Genomic DNA, 24718 nt, shown 5'->3' with positions numbered 1-24718 from the left:
GCCAAACCTATATTATTTTAACATTAGCTGCTCTGTTGTAATGTCTCGGATCATTTCAGTGTTTCAGCAGAGAGAGTCTTCAGTGATCATGTGTCTCTGGAACTCTGTGTTATGCTGGGAATTCTCTCTCCTCCCTTCTTGGGTTTCACATGGCCAGAGTCCACCCTGTTTCAAAACACACACAGACGCATTGATGTAAGGTTGCACACAGCTTGATGATTAAATTATAATAACACTGACAAAGAAAATGTTTTCTTTAATGTGTTATGTGCCTTCAGCTGTGTGATGCGGGGTTAAAAAGTCTGAGACCATATTGAAAAACTTTTCCCCCTCATTTCAACCTGAAAATAAAGATTTATGATTTTGGGGGGAAACTTGATTTGTAAAAAAAAAAAAAAGTGCTAAAAGTATTTTTAGTAGTCTCAGATTTTTGGACCCTACCCAGCCAACACAGAGCGTTCCCACAATTTTTTGTTCTTTAAAAGTTCTGTAGCCTAAATGTTGTTTGTTTGTTTTTTGTTTGTTTGTTTTTATTTACGAATTTCAGTTGTATAGTAAAATGCCATCAAATTGAATTTAATAATTAATTCATATTATGGATTAATAATTTTAAATGAGTTAAAAAAAGCTTAATAAAAGAAATTGTGTGAATCTTAATGGAACAACGGATGGACCATTTAGTTTGTTATTCGTATTGATAAATTTAAACACTTTCTTTTTTTTTATTACTATTATTTATGAATACGAATCAAACTGAAATGGCCCATTCCCTTGTTCCATTAAGATTTGTACGAAATGTTTTATTAAGCTCTAGTTTTTTTCTCTTTTAAAAGTCTTAATCCATAATATAAATAATATAAGGATTATTATTTATTTATTTTATTTTATTTTTTTTGAGTGTGTTGTTAGTAGGTTAACTTCATTAGGATACATAGGCCTATAATGTTTGTTAAAAGTTATCAAGCATTTTAGATTGTAAAATAGTAGACCTACACTTACAGAGCATTAATGACAATTAAGACAATTGCTATATTACAATATTTTTTACATATGTGTGTGCATGGATTTGAACATTTTACATTAGGTAACAAACAAAAAAACCTTGTTGTTCTTCTCTTGAATATTTTACTCCACACTGAGTTCCAGACGGCCGCGCGCAAAGACGGACTACCCCAAATATACAGCGCGGGCGTGCTGAGCGCGTTCATTCGCGCCATGATGGCGAAAAGATTCGTGGCTTCATTTTTGAACCTAAGCCCGTTCTTAGTCACATATTTTACCGAGATGTTCACAAAAGACGGAGCCCACAAGATGAGAAAACAAATGACCACATAAACGATGATGCGCAGCGATTCTTTCTTGCTCTCCTTGTCGCTGCTGGGTTTCTCTCGGCTGAGCTGATGCCTCGCGATCATGTACAATTTGATGGTCATTAACACTTTGATGGCCACGATCACCTGTAGGACAATGACCCCAAACGCGTTCATTTGCGCGGCGAAAGCAACAGGCACGACACTTTGAACAGTAAGAATTGAATATGTGTAAATCCAACAAAGCGCGCAAACGCCAATCACAACCCCGCGCGTGATGTAACGCTTGTAGAAGAAGGGGTGACACACAGCCAAGTATCTGTCAAACTGAGCAAACACAAATGTCAACACGTTCACCCCTAGAAATGACGGTAAAATGTAATAAGTGCCGTTTCGGGACGGGTAACCCTCCTGGACGTCAAACAGGCCGAGGTAGAAGACGGAGCCGCCGGTTAACGTGTCACTGATGCTGGTGTTTAACATGAAGATGAAGCGGTTCTGGGAGCGAAGGGCTCTGGTGCTCATGATGCCGATGACCACTGACCCTGCCAGGAGAGAGGAACATGTGGCGAACAGGATATGAAAAATAAATATCAAATAATCTTCAGGACGCGAAAAGTCAACAGAGAGTGGAACGGTTAGGTTAAAGGTGAGCATTGTAATGAGCCTTAAATTTAGTAGATGGAAGACACTGGTGCTGATTAAAGGGTGTTTAAGTAGATGAGGCTCAAACCCATGAGACTGAAATTCGACTATGAATGATTCAGATAATGTCACATGGGAATAGTCTGCACTAGAGATTTTTATTTGCTTGGTGTCGGAGACCCTTGTGCTGTGATTGATGGGAGAGATGTTGGGCCTGCAAAAAGATATTTGTGGATCATGCATGATATTTTGATACATAATAGTCTAAGTAGCCTATTCTTATGAGCCTTTTCATAAAACGGTCAAAATATTAAAAAGCGACAGTTTGGGCCCCAAAAAATGGCAAACACTTTAACCCTTTTCACGCATAAAGGTCATTGGACAGCTGAAAAAGCATTTTATTCAAGAGTTTTGATGGCATAGTTGCACCTCAACCTCTACGGTGGACACTATACACTATCATCAAGTGCAAAGCTGTTGGATGTGGATTTTTTTTCTCCAGACCAAGATGGCCGACAGCCAGTCAGAAATGGCAAAATTGCTCTGGAATATCAACCCATTCCTTCTTTCCTAAGACGTTTTTGCAGGTAGAAAAAAAGAAGTAACATCTAAGGAATCATGTCATTGTTACATTTTCCAACTATTGATTTTCAATTTTTAAATCTAAGGATTTTAGATCTGATCAATCATCCACTTAATTGGACATCATGGGTCATATTTCAGCTACAATTCTGTGACGGTTGATTCTTGAAAATACTGTAATGTTAAAATACAGACGGAAGCAATTGCAAGTAAAATTATGGTTTATTAGAACAAAGTTCACTCAGGAAGAAATTCAGGAGGGTAAATGTCCACTCAGGAAGAAACTCAGGAAACCACGGACATCAGGTGGTAGTCAGTCAATCACACGTTGCAGACAGCAGGAGAGCGGTGATGCAGGGACTGAGATGGACGATCCTGAAGAGTGCTGAGTGAAGTGAAGTGGTGAGACCGTGAGTGAAGCAATCCAGAATCCAGTGCAAACGGGAAACACGAGGAACACAGGAACAAGCACGGAAACGTGAAGCTAGACACCGATCTGACAAACACAAGACAAAAGACAAGGCATTAAGTAGGCTGGCTAGATGGTATACAGCTGCCGCTGATGAGGATCAATCAGCGGTAACGCCCACATGAAACAATCAGTGCAAACGAGACACACCCACACAGACACAAGACATGAGTGAGACAACGGATCTAACAACCGTGACAGTACGATCCTGAGTGAACTTTGAACGCCTCCTGGAGTTCCCAGACGATCCTACCTGTCGATTGTAATCATCGATAAGGGAGTGATCCAGGATGTCCCTAGCAGGTACCCAACTTCTCTCCTCCGGACCGTTACCCTCCCAGTCCACCAAATACTGGGATCTGCGTCCCCTCCGTCTCAAGTCCAGAATACGATTTACCTAATATGTAGGTTCCCCATCTACGAGTCGCGACGGTGGGGGAACCGGGGCCGGCGGATTAATGTGAGAATAAAACACGGGCTTGATCTTTGACACATGAAAGGCGGGATGAATTCTCCTGTAGGAGTTTGAGTCGGAAGTTTGAGTTGGACTGTCACCGGACTAATGATCTTGGTGACAGGGAACGGGCCAATAAATTTGGGAGCTAACTTGTTTGAAACGGAACGGAGCGGAATGTTCTTGGTAGAAAGCCACACTTTTTGACCCACAACGTATACGGGAGGCCACTCGGTCTGACCATTGCTCTGGGAATGATAAACCGAAGACAGGCTGACTGTAGCTCCTAATAACCTACAAAACTCTTGCCAGAATTTGGGGACACAAATTGGGAACCCCTGTCGGAAACCACATCCATCGGGAGGCCATGTAACCGAAAGATGTGATCAATTACAGTCACCGCTGTCTCCTTGGCTAAGGGTAATTTGGGCAAGGGATTGAAATGTGCCGCCTTTGAGAACCGGTCCACTACGGTTAAAACAACCGTCATGCCAATAGAGGGCGGGAGGGTGGTGACAAAATCTAGCGTTATGTGGGACCAGGGTCTCGAAGGGACAGACAGCGGCCGGAGTAACCCATCAGGAGGTCGTTTAGACATCTTACCAATGGCACAAACTGAGCAAGCCAAAACAAAACTTTGAATATCACGAGCCATTAATGGCCACCAGAATCATTGCTTTACTAAACAGCTGTGGGATCAGGGGCGACTAAGATGGGAGCCGAAACGAAGCGGCTTTTAAGGTTGGTGAATACAGCCTCGGCTGTATCGGACCACCTGAACGTCATTCTGGCTAGTTGGCTGAATTTGCGAATGAAACAGCGATAGAAATTGGCAAACCCCAGAAACCGCTGTAGGGCCTTACGGGAATCTGGACTTGGCCAATCTATCACAGCCTTAACCTTGTCAGGATCCATACGCACTCCCTCAGAAAAGACGATGTAACCTAGGAAAGAAACAGACTGTGCATGAAAAGCACATTTCTCCGCCTTTACAAAAAGCCCATTCTCTAGCAACCTCCGAAGCACTCGTCTGACGTGTTGAACGTGTTCCTGGAGAGACGAAGAAAAAATCAATATATCATCCAGGTAGACATATAGGAAATGATCTACAATGTCTCTCAACACGTCATTAACGAGTGCCTGGAAAACCGCTGGGGAGTTGGACAGCCCAAACGGCATAACCAAGTATTCAAAATGGCCCCTGAGGGTGTTAAATGCAGTTTTCCATTCATCCCCCTTCCTGATGCGAACCAAATGATAGGCATTGCGTAAATCCAATGATCCAATGACCAGTAAATCCAATTTGTGAAAATGGATGCTCCCTGCAACCTCTCGAAGGCTGAAGACATCAACGGCAAAGGATAAGTATTCTTTACAGTGATGTTGTTCAGCTCTCGGTAATCAATACAAGGTCGCAGAGAACCATCCTTCTTCCCCACAAAAAAGAACCCCGCCCCTGCTGGAGAAGAGGAAGGTTGGATGAACCCCACTGCCAGAGAATCAGAAATATATTTCTCCATGGCCTCCCTCTCAGGAATAGAAAGAGAGTAAAGCTTGCCTTTAGACAGAGACATACCTGGCAGTAAATCTATGGCACAGTCATAGGGACGATGCGGAGGGAGAGAAGCAGTACGAGACTTACTGAACACTTCCTTCAGGTCAAGGTACTCCGTGGGCACGTTTGACAAATCCGCTGCCTTCTCCTGAAACATAGAACCAGACACAGACGGACAAGCAGATACAAGACAGGACTCATGACAACGCTCGCTCCACATAGTGATGGAGTTCGAGCCCCAATCCACTCTGGGATTGTGCAGTACCAGCCATGGGTGGCCCAAAACCTCGGGTGCTACTGGGGAGTCCCTGAGGAGGAAAGTGATGATATCTGTGTAGTTGCCGGAGGTGATGAAGGTTATGGGACCAGTGGTAAGTGAAATTTTGGGGAGTTCTTGACCATTTAAAGCTTTAACTGATGAGTGATCTGATGCGTGAGTGGCTTGATGGGGAGGTGTAACTTGTGGGCAAAGTGAAGGTCCATGAAATTACCCTCGGCTCCGGAGTCCAGTAAGGCTTGGCAGGTGTGAGTGTGGTTGGCCAAACTCAGTCTTACCGGAAGGAGAGTTGATGGTGAGGACTTCTCGGCGGAGATCCCACCCGATAGTAGCCTCTTCTTTACTATCGGGCTTGCTCTTTTACTGTGCATGAGTGCAGAAAATGTCCTGTGCCTCCACAGTACAGCCACAGTCCTCAGGATCTCCGCCTCTCTCTCTCCTCCTGGGAAAGCCGAGCTCTCCCCACCTGCATGGGCTCGTGATCGACAACGTGTTCTCCTCACTGGCGACTCGACCCCCAACTCCTCCGGGAGTGCGGATGGGGCGAGTGTACTGCTCCGTACGTCTGATGCGGGCATCCACTCGTAAAGCCAGGTCATTAAGTCTGTTGAGACTCTGAGGTAGGTCCAGCATATATGTATGAAGTTGTACGAAGTTCTTTACAGTTTGCGTTTACAATCATTAAGGCTGTATTTTTTTTTATGTATTTTATTGTTTTTATTGTTTTCACATTATTTTCATGATTTTATATAATTTCATAACAGTATGTTTAATACAGTATCTCTTCATTTCAGTTAAAACCAAAAACGTACACTGTCCAAGTGGACATCTGAAAATCTCTTTGAAAAAATCTGTGTAAAAAAAAAAAAAGTTAAAATCTTGTTTTTAATGCCCTAAGAACAATAAGCACGTAAGTAAAAATTCCCTGGCTGTGGTCATAATTCATGTATGGAAGAGTTAATATTGGCCCATAAATTGCTAACTGAGTCATGCCATGAGACCGGTACGTTTTGGACTTACACATTTTGGGATTTTTTACTTATATGTATTACTTTTCTGAACACCCCACAACATTAATTACATATTTAACTTCCAGAAAAACCTATTTTCCCACCTCAGGCATCAAATCCCTATTATTATTGGTAATTATTTTAAGATATGGGCACTATTAGTCTTCAACCCCATTATGGACACTATGGGAGCTCTCTGAATATGATTATAAAACATATTTGTAATGAAATCAACATTTTCCTATTAATCATATGTCCCTCACACTAATTCAGTAATTGTAAATGTAAAATGTACATATAATTTTACACTTATGCTATAGTAAAGCCTGAAATGGGCACTTTTTGTGACAGCAACCTCATCATTTTTGATCAAAGATGTGGTTTAACTTCAGAATTTGAACTAAAATCAGTATTCTTATGATTGTTCTGAACATTTCTGACTAAGTTCAACATACATTGAATTACTTTTTCATAAACTTAAAAAAATAATTAATAAATATAGCTGCGAGCAGCGATTACGGGCCCAAGCCGGTGGCACCGCCACCCCGGTGCCTTTAGGTAATAAAGGCACCGGGGTTGCGGTGCCACCGGCTTGGGCCCGTAATCGCTGCTCGCAGCTATATTTATATATATATATATATATATATATATATATATATATATATATATTATACAAACATATATATATATATATATATATTATACAAACATATATATATATATATATATGTATTTATATATGTGTATATATATATATATATGTGTGTGTATATATATATATATATATATATATATATATATATATATATATATATATATATATATATATATATATATACCGTTCAAAAGTTTGGGGTCAGGAAGATTTTTAATGTTTTTAGGAGAAGTCTCTTCTGCTCACCAAGGCTGCATTTATTTGATTAAAAATACAAACAAAAACAGTAATATTGTGAAATATTATTCCAATTTAAAACAGCTGTTTTCTATTTTAAAATATTTTACACTGTAATTAATTTATGTGATCAAAGCTGAGTTTTCAGCATCATTACTCCCATCTTCAGTGTCACATGATCCTTCAGAAATCATTCTAATATGATGATTGATGGTCAATAAATATTAATTATTATTTTCAATGTTGAAAACAGTTGTGTACAGATTTTTTTTCCAAATGCTTTGATGAATGTAATGTTCAAAAGAACAGCATTTATTTCAAATATAATTTTTTTTAACATTTTAAATGTCTGTACTGTAACTTTTGATCAGTTTAACTCATTCTCGATTAATAAAAGTATTGATTTATTTTATTTCTTTCCCCCAAAAATAAAATTAAAATTATTACTGACCCCAAACTTCTGAACGGTAGTGTTTAATGTTACAAAAGCTTTAGATTTCAGATAAATGCTGTTCTTTTGAACTTTCTATTCATCAAAGACTGTACACAACTGTTTTCGACATTTAAATTAATAATGAATGTTTCTTGAGCATCAATCATCATATTAGAATAATTTCTGAAGGATCATGTGACAGTGACGACTGGAGTAATGATGCTGAAAACTCAGCTTTGATCACAGGAATAAATAACAGTTTAAAATATATTAAAATAGAAAGCAGCTGTTTTAAATTGGAATACTATTTTACAATATTACTGTTTTTGTTTGTATTTTTAATCAAATAAATGCAGCCTTGGTGAGCAGAAGAAACCTCGCTTAAAAATCTTACTGACCCCAAATTTTTGAACAGTAGTGTATATATATTATATAAAAATGTAATGGATAAGACACAGATAGTGTTACTTGCCTGACCTGATTAGAACAATGAAAAAACTTAAATGAAAAAATAACTTGGGAATCTCTAAAACGAGGGCGCGATTAAACAGTGGACACATAAAAACATACTCTGTCATTTTGTTCAGAACATCATTCAAACTGCAAAGTGTTAACTTATATTTTTGTACAGTAGCAATAAAACACAACATTGTGCTTTTTTTAAATACATTCAAGCAATCCTCCCCGAAAATTAAACTAAAATGCTCACGGCTGCACAGGCATTCATAATGGTGCGCGTCCTCAGCGAGGAACGAGCAGAACAGAGTCAACGTTTTTTAGGTCATTCCTCCTTCCATAGGAATTTATTGAAAATGCTCGCTCTGCTCCGCACCATTATCAATGTCCGTGCGGACGAACATATTTTACTTTCGTTTTTAAGTTAGCGATTAAAAAGCCCCCAGCGGTGTCACACGTCAGTTAACCGGTGGTAAAATATTCTTACCGTCACATACAATATTATCTGCCTGCAGAGCCGGAGGCTGCATTTTCAGGACCCCACTTCTAGGACCGCATTTCTAGGACCCTAGGTTTTTGTGACAGCGCCACCTACCGACTCGGAGAACCGCAGTCTCAGGAACGCATTTCCAGGACCCTAGTTGTGCCAGGCAGTATTTCCACCCACCCAGTTTCAACTACATTAGAGTTTTACAGTTTTATTACACCCAAATACTACTTTATTTATTGCAATTAAACCTGGTTCCCAGGAATGTTGAGAAATTATTGGGTCTAGCATAATATAATAACTCAAGTAAAATAAACAAGGAATCATGTTATAGTCTTTTCAGTCACTAGATCGACCACATTTTCAAGTATAGAGGGAAGACAATGACTCTGGGGGTAGATTGTGTATATTTTACAAAATAATATATCACTCCTCAACTTGAACACACTAAATATTTTACAAAATAATATATAACAACTGAACTTGCACACACAAAATATTTCACAAAATAATATATAATAACTGAACTTGCACACACAAAATATTTTACAAAATAATATATAATAACTGAACTTGAACACACACAAAAACAAATTTGTTCATGATGTGGACCACAAACAGAACTTCATGGACAACATCATCACTGACTCCTAAGAGAGAGAGAGAGAAAGAGAAGTGAATTAAATAAGGAACATTTAGTTGAACATGTTCTACACTTTAAATTTTTTTTCTTAGTTACCAAACAGTGCACACATAATGTTCATAATACTATTATTGCATACTGTTCAAAGATTTGAAAAAAAAAAAAAGGTTTTGATGTTGTGGGAACAAAGGTTCTAGAAACACTCATGTCAATAAAGCCCATCTCAATTGAGAAATCTGAATAGAAATAACATTGACACAACTTTTTTTCTGACCATATATATATATATATATATATATATATATATATATATATATAATATTTAAAGCACACATTATAAAACCATGTCAAAATGATGAGACGCATGTAGACGCATACTACACATAACTTGTATTGTGGGTAACGTTAAACAGGCTGACTGTGAGCACGTGACAGTGAAAACATTAAGATTATTTTAACTGAATTAAAATGGAAGAACAAGGAGTAATTAACAAGCTTTCAGAACGAACATGCTACAGTTTTATTGTGCTGTCAATAAGTCAACACAGGCTTATCACGCAACAGTTCCGTTAAATGAACGTGCTAACAATTCATTTTCAAGCATTAGAGGCTAAATACTATGGCTATGCATTCAAGACTATTTTTTTAGCAAATCACCATCACGTTTGCTACGTTAACTTTCCAATTAAATGCATCGCAATTGTAAAAATTTATTCGCATTTGATACTCACACTCTGATTGTCATCCATCTTCGCTGGTCCTCTAATTCGGTAGGTGGCGCTGTCACTAAAAACATAGGGTCCTAGAAATGCGGTCCTAAAAGTGGGGTCCTGAAAATGCAGCCTCCGGCTCTGCAGGCAGACCCTACTCGTCACATACCTAGTATATTTTTATATAGATATAATAGGCCTACCTGATTTTGAACACAAGAGGGCAGTATAGCACTATGTTTGACTTTATTTATTTATTGTTTAGAGTCTAAACAACCATTCTGGCAGTTTTTAAACTTAAACTTCATTCTTAAATTGAAAAAAAAAAAGAATAAAATGAGTTAAGTTCTGATATTTGTATACTTTTATATAGTAATAAATGGTTTATAATTAAATTTTTAGAATATATGAACCTTTTAGTGTTTCCTTTTTAGACAATACTTTAATCCCTCGCCATTGCAAAACCGTTTGAGATATTTATTATCCGTTCACAATTTAGCATCATTAATATATTTTTATCATGTTGAAAAAGTTTGGTGGGAATAAAATAAACCACTTAGATAAAGGTGGCTAAAAATTCAGAGGCTGATTTTGCAAAAAAATCCACATTCAGACCAAAATATCTGACTTCCTGATGGTCAGAGCTAATGACTTTAATTTAGAAAGTTGTCCGGGTCGATGAGATCAATATATGAACTGAGTTTTTTTTACTGTAGTTAAAACTAACCCCCCCACTTTTGTCAAAAGCATGTTGAAAGTGACACACTTCCTGCTGCCAGTTAGTGGCGCTATAACTTTGAATCACAATAGCTACATACATCTGATCGGCCTCTTACCACGAACACACTGCTGAAGTGTGCAGAAGTTATTCCACTTCGTGTTTCTCTTTTCTCGCCATAAATTCGATTCCTCGCCACGGCCAAACCGTTCGAGATATCAAAAATCCGTCCGCAATTTAGCATCCTCAAAGTCTTGACTACATGCACACCGAGTTTAGAGGGGACACGGTGAATTTTCTAGGAGGAGTATTTCACATTCCACAGCAAGTGTTTTCCAAACAACCCATAATAGCCGACTTCCTGTTGGGCTGGCGTAAAACTTGACCAGGGGAAAGTTGTTCGGCACGATGAGATCTATATGTGTACCGAGTTTCATATTAATTCATGCAAGCGTGTTTGATATATGGACCAAGTTTTAGAACCCCGTTCAAGGGGGCGCTATTGAGCCCCCCAGCCACGCCCGGGTACCAGCTTCAGCCCGGCCCTGATGGCCGTGGGTTCTGACATGTGTGTAAAGTTTCAAGAGTTTTTGAGCACGTTAAGGACCCCAAAAGCCCCTGAAACCTTGATTAACAATATAAAAGCAATAGTCAAATCCCTCCCCCCCTCCCCTCACACACACATAGACACAGAGAGAGGGAGAGAAAATTCTTCAGAAAATCCACATTCAAACCAAAATATCTCTCTTCCTGTTGGTCCGAGATGGTTAATGTAAATTAGAAAGTTGTCCGTCTTGATGAGAACAATACACATACCAAGTTTTGTTGCTGTTGATAAAACTAACCCCCCCACTTATGACTAAAGGTGGCGCTACTGAGCCCCTCACCACGCCCGTTTCTGAAACTTTGCACATGTCTACGGGCTTATAAATGTGATGTGTCTGTCGAGTTTCATGCAATTTCAAGTATGTTAAGAGTCTCAAAAGCATCAAAAAAGAATATTAAAGTTTGAAGCGTTGCCATGGCAACAGTATTAAAGATATCAAAAATCCTTTCACAGGTCTACATCTGCCGTGTGTCTACATTATACACATAAAGTTTTAAGCAAATCGGGTAAAAATAAGAAAGTGATTTCAAAGCATTTTGAAAGTGACACACTTCCTGTTGCCAGTTGGTGGCGCTATAACTTTGACTCACAAAGGTCACATCCATGTGATCGGCCTCTTACAACGAATACACTGCTGAAGTTTCAGCAAGATCAGATAATGTATGCAGAAGTTATAACACACTTCCTGTGTCCCATTATTAACGGCCAAACCGTTCGAGATATCAAAAATCTGTTCGCAAGAATTCATCCTCAATGTCTTGACTTTATTCTCACCGAGTTTGGTGGCGATCGGATGAAATCCCTAGGAGGAGTATTTCACATTCCATTGTATGCGTTTTCCAAACAACGTATAATAACCGACTTCCTGTTGGGCTTTTGTAAAACTTAGAGCACGAAAGTTGTTCGGCCCGATGAGATCTATATGTGTACTGAGTTTCATATTATTACATGCAAGCGTGTTTGATTTATGGACCAAGTTTTCGGACCCCATTCCAGGGGGCGCTGTCGAGCCCCCCTGCCACGCCCCGGTACCAGCTTCAGCCCGGCCCTGATGGCCGCAGGTTCTGACGTGTGTGCAAAATTTCAAGAGTTTTTGAGCATGTTAAGGGCCCCAAAAGTGGCAAAAAAAAAAATAAAATAATGAAGAAAAAAAAAAAAAAAAAAAATATATAATAATAATAATCCTTACGGAAACAATAGGGCCTTCGCCCTTTCAGGGCTTGGGCCCTAAAAATGTAGGTGTGACGGGGTTGAGACTAAGGTAACAGGGTTGAAGATGGTAACAGGGTTGAAGAGACAAATACAGCTTAACATATACATAGTTGTTTTTTACTCAAATTCACTGTAAGATTTTCTATGAGCACTGTATTTCATTATGTAACCAAGAAAAACAACAGATATAAATTGCAATTGCAACAAAGTTTTATTAACCCGACTGCAGGAAAAACAACAATAACTTTAAATACATTAGAACATTATAAACTGACTAAATAGGTCATCAAAATAAAACATACTACTTGTGTGCTTTTTTTATGTGTGTGTGTGTGTGTGTGAGTGTGTGTGTGTGTGTGTGTGTGTGTGTGTGTGTGTGTGTGTGTGTGTGTGTGTGTGTGTGTGTGTGTGCGAACGTGTTTTTGTGTGTTTTTTTGCATGTGCGCGCGCTTCATGGCAAAAAAGTAACGGGGTTGAGTGTGACGGGGTTGTGATTTTTTGCTTGAAAATGGCCACTGCTCTACATGTAATGAAGCACATGGCATTCATGGTATTAAGAAATCATGTATATTGTTGAAATAACAAGTCATTGAGCTTGACAACCACAATATCACAATTCTAAATAAGTTATAGTTATAAAAGAAGGTGGTAACTTGCCTGTGTCTACACACAATGTTGTTCAGAAGACGTCTATGATGTTAATTCCTGTTATTGATGTCCCATAAGGATCTGTTCATTAGTTTTATGGGGGAGAATGGTTTGTGTAACGGAGTTGAGGGATTACTGAGGGATGGAACTAAATAATGTGATTTTAATGAATAATCATGAATTTACTTAGAAGAAAAAAACATTACCAGCAAAAAAGCACAGATAGATATTCATGGGAATGGCAAAATGTGGATTTTTCTCTAATTATATTATTCATATTCCAAGTACACTTTCATAGAAGGCCATGAGGGACATGACAAAATAGGTGGTGTCAACTGAAAAAACAAGATAATTTCTAATATAAAGATAATATGTATGTCATTATTTTTAAACTTTATTAAAGGAGACATTTCAATTGATACAAAAAAAGCTTTTAAGCATAGATTTTGGTGACCCAATAGGTAAAATACACTTAAAAAGGTCAGAGGGACTCAAATCATACTGGTTTCGTGGAATGACTCAACTATAAAAAATAAAAATGGATATGGAATGGAAAATACTTTATTGTCCCTTATGTTCGCTCATTTCTATATGCAGACAGTTAATTAAAACAGGCCCTGAAACTTCCACGAACCTGCCACGTGAGTCCCGGTGAGTCCTACTCTACACTTCATTTTAAAAACGCCCCACACGAGCGTCTGAGTTCAGTCGCTCTTATCACTCATGAATATTTCTCAGAGCAATGTGGGTCTTGGCACCGTGCTGCCCCTTACTAGTTTCGAGAACGTGCTTTTGTTTCTCTTCAATGTAATTCACGCCACCGCCATCATTTTCCTCAACGTGTCCGTGTTTCTCTCCATCATGATGAACAGATCCCTGCGCAGCGAGAACCGCTTCATGTACATGCTCAGCACGAGTCTCAGTGACTTCTGCTCGGGCGTCTCCTATTATTATGCTGGAGTTCTGGATGTACGAGATTATTATGGCTCCCCAACACGCACTTTCTATATCGTTCCCACTTTCCTGGGTCTGTCCTATATGGCGATTCTGGCCGCTCAGGCGGACCGGTACCACGCGGTCTCTGCGCCTTTCAAATACTCGCAGCACATGACCCGAAACAGAACATTACTGGTGATTCTGGCCTACTGGCTTTATGCTTTTTTGATGGTGGCTGTTCATAATCTGGTGACTGCTGGGGTCGCTGAAAAAGTGACGGGCTTTGGTACTTTTGTGGCGAATATTATCTCTGTCATTATTATGATTGGCTTGAACATCAAGCTGTTTTTCATCGCCAGATTTCAGCTAGAACGCGAACCGGCGAGCGCGGAACGGGACAACAAGCGCGCGTCCGTTTTCCTCATTATAATAGTGGCCATGTGTTTTCTGATCGCGTGGTTGCCATTGTTTCTTCATTCAACTGTGTGCACTTTTAGGGGGACTCCGTGCTATCTGTTTAAAAATAATGGCACAGACCCTATGCGCATTTTGTCCCGTCTCAATGCGATCATCACACCCGTGTTGTACATCAGGGGCTGTTCTGCACTCAGGAGCACTATATTCATTAAAGTCTGGAGAACACCATGCTGCAGGATAAAAGGGTAAATCCAATATCACACACATGCACAGGCACTTTCACACGGGACATCTGAAAATAAGGATAAACTGATAGAAACAAATCCATAAAAAAAAACGGGTAGCCTTTACGCATAGCCTTATTTCCTTTGTTTCGCTCATATGTTTGGTGTATAACGGAAAAAGATCTCTTATCTCTTCTCAGAGTGAAACCACAGAATATAGAAAACTGAAGACAGAATGTAGCATCGATCTTCGAGATCACTTCCCACCAGCAAATTGACTTTTAAAAAGGCTTTATTCAATTTGTAAATCTAAAACACAAGTATGAGCTGTTTCATGTCCGTGTCCTTTTTTTCCCCGCTTGTCATGTCTTGTATCTTGAAATAGTAGCATTATATTAGAGAAAATATATTATTGCCTAAGCATTTCAGTGTGACTTTTGACTAACTTGAAGGCAGATGAATTATATAAAGTGCCAGGATGACATTGTGTGAAATCTGTTTGTACTATAAGAGTGATTTGCATCCAGTTTCCTGTGAATCTATTTATGTATCCAAAGACAATTTAATTTTTTTTATCCTTTTTTTTTTTTATTCTTCAAGATCACAAGTACTGATGATGAAAAGTAAAGAAAATGCTTTAACTAAGAATTGGTCACATTTAGGACACAAGCTGGAGTGAGTGTCTTGGTCAGCTAGAAGAGTAAATATATGTTTTAACATATTGTATTCCTCTCTCAAAAATATGAGGAGAGCACATTACAGTTAACAGTCATGTAAATCTCATAAGCTTGAAGTCATTCAAATCATTTAATATGTAGAAGGATAAATATTGATTCATACCTTGATTATATCACTCATCACAAATCACTCAAAAGGATATTGAAGCGGCAGTGGTTTCCAGAATCCCCCCCCCCCCATGTAATGCACATTACTTGTAATGCTTTTTTTGTTACATCAAGAAAGAAATCTGATTCTGTAATGTACAATACTTTTAATTCGCTACTTACATCAAAAAGTAATCTGATTACGTTATGCATTTTATTTGTATTGCTTTACTTGTTACATCAAAAAGGTAATCTGATTGCGTTATGCATGTTACTTGTGATGTTTTACTTATTACATAAAAAAGTAATCTGATTAAATAATGCACGTTACTTGTAATGCATTACTTTATTTGTTACATCAAAAAGTTAAAATCTTGTTTTTCATGCCCTAAGATCAATAAACACATAAGTAAAAATTCCCTGGCTGAGGTCATTTAAAAAAAAAAAAATTATTTGAGTACCAGCAAATTATTGCAAATTAAGACAATTAATATTGCCCCATAAATTGCTAACTATAAAAAAGAAAAATAGATATGGAATGGAAAATAGGCTACTTTATTGTCTTGTTATGTGCGCTCATTTCTATATGGAGACAGTTAATTAAAACAGGCCCTGAAACTTCCACGAGCCTGCCACGTGAGTCCCAGTGAGACCTTCACTTCATTTTAAAAACGCCCCACACCAGCGTTTGAGTTCAGTCGCGCGCTAATCATTCATCAGCGATGTCTGAGTTCCACTACACCTGCGTTCACTGATACCCTAATCACTCATGAATATTTCTCAGAGCAATGTGGGTCTTGGCACCGTGCTGCCTCTTACTAGTTTCGAGAACGTGCTTTTGTTTCTCTTCAATGTATTTCACGCCACCGCCATCATTTTCCTCAACGTGTCCGTGTTTCTCGCCATCATGATGAACAGATCCCTGCGCAGCGAGAACCGCTTCATGTACATGCTCAGCACGAGTCTCAGTGACTTCTGCTCGGGCGTCTCCTATTATTATTCTGGAGTTCTGGATGTACGAGAGTATAATGGCTCCCCGACAGGCACTTTCTATATCGTTCCCACTTTCCTGGGTCTGTCCTATATGGCGATTCTGGCCGCTCAGGCGGACCGGTACCACGCGGTCTCTGCGCCTTTCAAATACTCGCAGCACATGACCCGAAACAGAACATTACTGGTGATTCTGGCCTACTGGCTTTATGCTTTTTTGATGGTGGCTGTTAATAATCTGGTGCCTTTTGGGGTCGCTGAAAAAGTGACGGGCTTTGGTACTTTAGTGGCGAACATTATCTCTGTCATTATCATGATTGGCTTGAACATCAAGCTGTTTTTCATCGCCAGATTTCAGCTAGAACGCGAACCGACGAGCGCGGAACGGGACAACAAGCGCGCGTCCGTTTACCTCATTATAATAGTGGCCATGTGTTTTCTGATCGCGTGGTTGCCATTGTTTCTTCATTCAACTGTGTGCACTTTTAGGGGGACTCCGTGCTATCTGTTTAAAAATAATGGCACAGACCCTATGCGCATTTTGGCCCGTCTCAATGCGATCATCACACCCGTGTTGTACATCAGGGGCTGTTCTGCACTCAGGAGCACTATATTCATTAAAGTCTGGAGAACACCATGCTGCAGGATAAAAGGGTAAATCCAATATCACACACATGCACAGGCACTTTCACACGGGACATCTGAAAATAAGGATAAACTGATAGAAACAAATCCATAAAACAACTGAAACAGTACTGGCAGTTTATGGAGTCCGGACATAATCCAGTAATATTAGGCTACTGTCAAAATACAGGTGTAAAACAAGAAATACGGAAAACTGTAAATAAATTAATATATGCACTGATTTTTTGTGTAGGCCTGTATATAAGAAAAGTCATAGAATACTCTTTCTGTAGAGATCAGGCTATATAAATGAAATCTGTATCCAGTAATGACAAATGAGTGGAAAAATCATGGAAATTCCAGGGTCAGAAGCTGTGGAGCTGGTCTGCACTTTTGTTAGTCCATTAGATCCAGACTAACAAACATGATACACAGCAGTTCTGTATGTATTTTTTTATTTAAAATGTTGCTTATTTTTGATGCACATGAAAGATAATATCACGCATAGCCTTATTTCCTTTGTTTCACTCATATGTTTGGTGTATAACAGAAAAAGATCTCTTATCTCTTCTCAGAGTGAAACCACAGAATATACAGAAAACTGAAGACGGGATGTAGCATTGAACTTCGAGATCACCTACCACAAGCAAATTGACTTTTAAAAAGGCTTTATTCAATAAACATTTGTAAATCTAAAACACAAGTATGAGCTGTTTCATGTCCGTGTCCTTTTTCCCCCGCTTGACATGTCTTGTATCTTGAAATAGTAGCATTATATTAGAGCTAATGTATTATTGCCTAAGCATTTCAATTTGACTTTCGACTAACTTGAAGGCAGATGAATTATATAAAGTGCCAGGATGACATTGTGTGTGTGAAATCTGTTTGTACTAGCTATAAGAGTGATTTGCATCCAGTTTCCTGTGAATCTATTTATGTATCCAAAGACAATTTAAAAATTTTTATCCTGTTTTTTTTTATTTATTCTTCAAGATCACAAGTACATTCATACATACAAGTTGCATTTTTAAAAAACAAACAACAGCAACAACAAAAAAAAATAGGTTCATGTTGACCTGCCAAGTTTTTGCAAAAAGATATGTGACATCCTGGGACACTTAAAAGAAAGGAGTCTGATAAAACATATCCATTTTCCCTTTTGACCAGTAAATATATTCCAGTGAAAGAAAATCAAATATAACTTGATGCCACTCCAACACTGTCTGCGGTTTATCAGAGATCCAGTACAATGCTCTAAGAAAAAAAAGGTACAAAAGCTCATACAAAAGGGACTAATATGCACTCTTTAGGTACAAACGTGTACCTTTTGAAAAGGTAGCGCCACAGTGACAGCTTTTGTACCTTTTTTTCTGAGAGTACGGGCAGCATAAGTAAGGAGATTAAACAATTTCCTATTTGAAGCACTCTTTATTATTATCATCAGCACCTAACAAACAGTAAAGTGGATTGAGATCACATTGTGTATTAAATATAAGTCTCCTACAAATCTGTACCCAATAGGCTTTAAGTGCAGTGACCAAAGTCACCCTCTTCGACTTTGCACTTCAGACAATTTGGGTTAAACCTATGTGTGTGTGGAGACGATGTCAAAGTTGTAAAAGAAGTGTAGCTCTTTAATTCTATTATAAATTTATATAGCCAGCACACTGCCAAATTCACTAACTTTCGATGAAGACCATGCTTATAATGAATTATTACTATAAATATATTTATGAAGACTCATTAAGACTATACTTCATTATAAGAACAGTTATTATTTATGTTATTTTTATAATTACTTATATGTCATGCATTTGCTTATTTAATCTGCATGCTCATAATCCATTATACCAGGGTTCCTCAAACTCGGTCCTGGAGGGCCGCTGTCCTGCAGAGTTTAGCTCCAACACTGATCAAACACACCTGAGCAAGTAATCAATGTCTTCAGGATCACTAGAAACTCACAGCTAGGTGTGTTTGATCAGGGTTGGAGCTAAACTGTGCAGGGGTGCGTTTCCCGAAAGCATCGTTGGCCAACTATGGTCGCAAGTTCCGTCGTTACCAATAGAGTTCAATGGACATTGCGATGAACTTGCGACCATAGTTGGCCAACGATGCTTTCGGGAAACGCACCCCAGGACAGTGGCCCTTCAGGACCGAGTTTGAGAAACCCTGCATTATACACTGATTCATAAGTATTAATTAGTCAGTCGTACAAGGAAGTTGTAAATCCCTCAGTGGTGTATATAAGCTCAATCCTTACTGTACTGACTCAGAGAAACATAGAGGCATGATGGGGGTGAGGGAGGAGAAATGGGGAACAGAGAAATCTGGAATGAAGACCACCTCTCATGTAGCCTTATTCTTATATGCCTGTTTCCCTCCAATGCTATAAGCTGCATGGTTGAGGAGATGTGTTGAGACAAGGGTATGGAACTATTTTATTTGTCATCATTTAGTGACAATCTGTAAGTTTGTGTAAGTTAAAGTGACAATCGTTTAAAATGTTTATTTTTATTTAGAAATGTGAAACTTGGCCGTGTCAGAAATAAAGGGTCACAGACATTTTAAGATCAAAATTGAGAAGTGTTTCAAATCTTTTTCACTTACAAGTATTTATTTTAGATGGTACTAAATTGCACCTTTCTCAACATCCATAATATTCCTGTTCCTCCAAAACCTGTTAACCACCACTCTGCATTTGCCTCAGATTATTTGCTTCTTTCTGAAATCACACACGGGTTGGATGATGAATAATAATAATTAATAATAATGTAGTATGGTGTAGGGCCTCCTTTTGCAGCCAATACGGCATCAGTTCATCTTGGGAATGACAGATACAAGTCCTTCACAGTGGACCGAGGGATTTTGAGCTGTTCCTCTTTCAGAACCGTGTCCGGGTCACTATGTGATGCTGGTGGAGGAAAACATCGCTCCTCCAAAATACCCCAACTTAGCTGAAAAATATTTAGATCTGGTGAATGTGCGGGCCTGGGAGATGTTCAACGTCACTTTCATGTTCATCAAACCATTCTGTCACCAGTCTTGCTGTGTGTATTGGTGTATTATCATGCTGATACACGGCTCCCCTTCAGGGTACAATGTTTGAACCATTAGATGCACTGTCCTCCAGAATGGTTCACAAATCCTTGGAAGAGACGCATCCATCAAGTACAGTAGAGAATGCCATGATATTGAAGCCCAAACCATCACTGATTCATCCCGAGCTTCACTCTGGACAGCAACAGTCCGGGTTCAGCCTCTTTGGTTCTTCTCTACACTGTAACTCTCACGGATGTCAGAGTACTCATCAGAGAACAATACATGTTTCACATTGTTCAGATTTTCACTGTTGGCACCAATGAAACTGAGATTTGGCATTGGCACGAGTGACCAAAGGTTTGGCTATAGCAGCTCGATCATGAATATTGACTTCGAACAAACAGTTTTGGTGTAAACAGGAGAGTGGATGTATGTATTTAGCCTATTCAGTTGTGGTTTTATGTTTTTTGGAGACAGGGTTACATCCCTCTCAGCATCCTACATGGTGGTTTGCCAACATTACCCTGTATAGCATAGCTCTCGACACACCACAAAGACTGTCCTGGTCACAGATGAGCCAGCGAGTCGCACACCAACAATATGTCCTCTTTTTACCTCTTACGTGTCTCCCGTTGTGTTGTGTGTGATATATTGAATGTGCAGCTGTGCTATTGCTCTGGTAATTCAGCCTTCACACTCGGCTCTTACTGATGTAATGTAAAATCAGAGAAGATTGGCCACCAGGCCGCGCATATACAAGCGTGAATCCTCCAACACTATTGGCCAGTGTTTCAGTTTCATTGTCCAACCCCTGTATTTAAATATAACTCACTATTAAAAATGTATAAAATCCTAAAAAAAAGGAGTGCAATGTTTCCAAAATGCACTTGTTGGTATACATATTAAGTATAAATAGTACACATGAGTCATGAGTGGCTTTGTGTATTAGAATAAAGCCCATCAATATACGCAAAAGTAGTTCCTGCTTTCAAATTCATGTCTTTTTGTCCATTTTAACTCCATGACTGTGTTCATTAGCTCAGCTGCTGCAATTACCACGATCATCATCACAGTCATAATAAGTCCCCAATAGATTCCCTATGAACTTTAAAAACAGAGCGATGTTATGATCAGTCACTGTACATTTGCTCTGCCTGGTTAACCATAGTAATGATAAAGATGCTTTTATGTCCCTTGATAATCTGTTAAACAAAAGTCACCTTCCCAGGTGTTTATTTACATCCCAAAACACCCAGGTGAAAATAAATGCTTCTGACAGGATCCTGACTTTGTGTGTGTGTGTGTTTTGACATGTTTATTAGTCGATTGACAATCCTAACAGCTTTATGGCCACACAGGACTCAGCTGTAGGTATAATTAAGCTGCTAATTATCCAATCTCTTATGAATGGGTGAAGGGAGAATCAAGTGCACTGAATAGATAGCAAGGTGGAAAACAGGTGGGAGAAAACACTCCCCCCTATGAGAATAAGACCATCACTTTACATTAAGCACGGGTGATTGCTTTTTCGTATTTCCATGGGTGTACGCCAGAAAAAGTCTAAAAACAACAATGGAGATGATTGTGTGTGTTTGCTAACAGCTTTTCAAAGCTTTTGTGTGTTTCATATGTGATGTTTGCCATGTAAATATCCCAAGAATGCAAATGGACTGAGTAAAAAAAGGGAGACAGGTATGGTGGGCCTTTTTTTGTTTGTTTTGAAAAATAAGGTTTAAGTGCCCACCGAAAGCCTTATTGTTAAATATTGAAAATTAACCATACTAGTACCTCTAACACATTTGGCTAAAAATGCTTAAATCATATTCATATTTCATCAAAATAAAAAATGATCGACGTGATTCAAGAACGGGGGATTGAAAAACGGAAGCATTAGCTAGCTAGCTCTCTTCGTTGTTTTTCTATCAAACTCATTTTAGTTAACCTTTACTTTAATGACCAATAATATCACTAATATATTATTTTCATAAAACGGTGATATCATTTGTCATGATATAAACATTAGGCCTACCTCAGAAATTTCGCACTGTCCCTGTCATCTCCTCGTTCTTCAGAATTTTCCCATATGGTTTATATTTACAAATTACACGGAATCATCTGATTAAATGACAAAATACTTTATTTAAATGTCCAGTTAGATATTAATCATATACATATAGCCTATAAGTTTGTTAACATTTTCTCTCTGTTATGATCATTAAAACATTCACTGATAGCCTACTAAAAATCGCACACACAATAAAAAAGATCTACACATTGTAGCCTACACAATATCTGAATTGTGTTTTGGGTTAATTTTCTTTCTTTAAAGTAAAGATGACTGGAATAAACTTTGAAACATTCAAGTCATGATATGATGTATGAACCACAAGGCCATGTGGAATTTATTGATAAATTATTCTGATAGCAGTAAGAGTTACATTTTTCAGACAATTAAATCTAGCAAAGATGCATGTAAAATAGCCCATTTTATTATTTCTATCTCATGAATATTGCATGTTCATGCCACGTGGAGAAGGAGGCATAACAAATATTCAAGGAATATTGATAAAAGTTATTGACAATTTCAAGTTTTCCATAAACAGCCGCACCCACATCCTGCCAGCATCTGTGACATTTGAGATATCTTGTGATATTACAAGAAATGTGACTTGTTGGGTTTTCAGAAACCAGATAACAGCTAGAAGCATATGTAAAGTGAGATTTGATTTTCACGTGGCACTTGATCTTTAAACTTTTCCTTTCATGCTTTGGCTTGTAAGATCACATCTTGAAGACAACAGCTTCATTCACTGACAGAGGGTTCACACTGAGAAAAAAAGTGAAAGAAAAGCTTTAAAGGCCAAAGTTCTTCAAAGATATTCAGTGTCCTTTTAATGTGTGACAAAAGGCCTACATGCCTAACTAGTCACAGCTCTACCAGAAAGGCAATATTAATATTGTTAATATTTATAAATGTTATAAACATTTAATATAGGCTATATAATAGGCTACTTAAAATGATACAAAATACAGCCCATTAGAGTTAATGTATAAAATACATCATTTTAATAATAAGAAATAAACATTTGACAATTAGCATATGTTTGTTTTGAATTAAAAAATAAATAAACCACCAATACGTGAGTTTATTAAAAAAATAATGTCTCAGAGATAGTCTGGTTATTAGGCCTACATTCATATTTCACCAGTGTGTGCAAGAGATACGGAGAGAACTTGGGAGAGTTTACCCTTTTCTCTTGCAGCATGCTGTTCTCCAGACTTTACTTAGTAGGGTGCTCCTTAGTGCAGAACAGCCCCTGATATACAATAAGGGAGTCAGAACTGCATTCACCCGGGGCAGAACGCGCAGAGGGTCTGAACCCTCATTTCTGAACGCGTAGCACGTGGACCCCGCGAAGTTACACGCAATAACATGAAGAAAAATTGGCAACCATGCGATCAAAAAACATACAGCCACTATTATAATGAGGTAAACGGACGCGCGCTTGCCGTCCCGTTCCGCGCTCGCCGGTTCCCGTTCTAGCTGAAATCTGGCGATGAAAAACAGCTTGACGTTCAAGACAATCATGATAACGACGGTGAAAATGTTCGCCACAAAAGTACCAAAACTCGTCACTCTCCTTGCGGCCCCAACAGGCACCAGATTATGAACAGCCACAATCAAAAAAGCATAAAGCCAGTAGGCCAGAATCACCAGTAATGTTCTGTTTCGGGTCATGCGCTGCGAGTATTTGAAAGGCGCGGAGACCGCGTGGTACCGGTCCGCCTGAGCGGCCAGAATCGCCATATAGGACAGACCCAGGAAAGTGGGAACGATATAGAAAGTGCGTGTCGGGGATTCATAATAATCTCGTACATCCAGAACTCCAGCATAATAATAGGAGACGCCCGAGCAGAAGTCACTGAGACTCGTGCTGAGCATGTACATGAAGCGGTTCTCGCTGCGCAGGGATCTGTTCATCATGATGGAGAGAAACACGGACACGTTGAGGAAAATGATGGCGGTGGCGAGAATTACATTGAAGAGAAACAAAAGCACGTTCTCGAAACTAGTAAGGGGCAGCACGGTGCCAAGACCCACATTGCTCTGAGAAATATTCATGAGTGATAAGAGTAATACAGCTATAAGAGAAAGAATAGAGCCATTGCAATGCTTTTAAAAACGCGCAAGAACGAAGGTGATCTCATTAAGTTTCTCCTGGGACAGATGATCATCAAAACAACAAGCTAATAAGATTTTACTTTAAAAATGTTAATTGGAGCATAAGAATCCGATGATAAGAACTTCTTGTAGCATGCTGAATGAAATGTATCTAAATTGCACTGGTGTTTTTCTCAAATCTAAAACTTTTAATTCTTTCTGAAAGAGATCCGATGGCCTTGCATAGATGTGTCAACATTTTTATTCATATGCAACATTCATATAGTGTGCTTAGGTAATGTCCCGCAGCAATAATAACCCTAATGTTGGTAGCAGTTTACATTTTGCTACAACTTTATCCACAATTTGAAGTATGTAAAATGTACACCAT

The 24718-nt window shown here is 38.7% G+C and overlaps 4 protein-coding genes across 4 annotated transcripts; 2 read left to right on the top strand and 2 right to left on the bottom strand.

The window, feature by feature from the left end:
* Positions 1 to 86: 86 nt before the first annotated feature.
* LOC308684237 (uncharacterized protein) lies at positions 87 to 1967 on the bottom strand (the record flags this gene model as incomplete). Its single annotated transcript, XM_081355352.1, has 2 exons — positions 87 to 165; positions 1102 to 1967. The coding sequence occupies 2 exons, from the start codon at positions 1965 to 1967 to the stop codon at positions 87 to 89; spliced, it is 945 nt and encodes a 314-aa protein (XP_081211478.1).
* Positions 1968 to 13831: 11864 nt separating this feature from the next.
* Positions 13832 to 14710, top strand: LOC308684236 (adenosine receptor A3-like; the record flags this gene model as incomplete). Its single annotated transcript, XM_081355351.1, has 1 exon — positions 13832 to 14710. The coding sequence occupies one exon, from the start codon at positions 13832 to 13834 to the stop codon at positions 14708 to 14710; it is 879 nt and encodes a 292-aa protein (XP_081211477.1).
* A 1495-nt stretch (positions 14711 to 16205) lies between these two features.
* Positions 16206 to 17988, top strand: LOC308684806 (adenosine receptor A3-like). The gene is made up of 2 exons (XM_081356105.1): positions 16206 to 17153; positions 17699 to 17988. Exons 1-2 carry the CDS (start codon positions 16279 to 16281, stop codon positions 17739 to 17741), a joined length of 918 nt encoding a protein of 305 aa, XP_081212231.1. The 5' UTR covers positions 16206 to 16278; the 3' UTR covers positions 17742 to 17988.
* A 4549-nt stretch (positions 17989 to 22537) lies between these two features.
* On the bottom strand, positions 22538 to 24288 carry LOC308684235 (adenosine receptor A1-like; the record flags this gene model as incomplete). Its single annotated transcript, XM_081355350.1, has 2 exons — positions 22538 to 22992; positions 23414 to 24288. The coding sequence occupies 2 exons, from the start codon at positions 24286 to 24288 to the stop codon at positions 22947 to 22949; spliced, it is 921 nt and encodes a 306-aa protein (XP_081211476.1). The 3' UTR covers positions 22538 to 22946.
* Positions 24289 to 24718: the final 430 nt, after the last annotated feature.

This window comes from Scardinius erythrophthalmus, assembly GCF_964197995.2.
Source record: "Scardinius erythrophthalmus genome assembly, chromosome: 24".
In the NCBI taxonomy this organism is placed as follows: Eukaryota; Metazoa; Chordata; class Actinopteri; order Cypriniformes; family Leuciscidae; genus Scardinius; species Scardinius erythrophthalmus.
Note: the sequence above shows the minus strand (reverse complement) of the source record. Positions and strands in the feature narration are given on the sequence as shown.

Excerpts from the sequence above, each read along its gene's own strand:
- LOC308684806 (XM_081356105.1), top strand. The coding sequence starts at position 16,279 with ATGAATATTTCTCAGAGCAATGTGGGTCTTGGCACCGTGCTGCCTCTT. Across the intron at positions 17,154-17,698 it reads CCATGCTGCAGGATAAAAGG|AGTGAAACCACAGAATATAC; the intron begins GTAAATCCAATA and ends ATCTCTTCTCAG.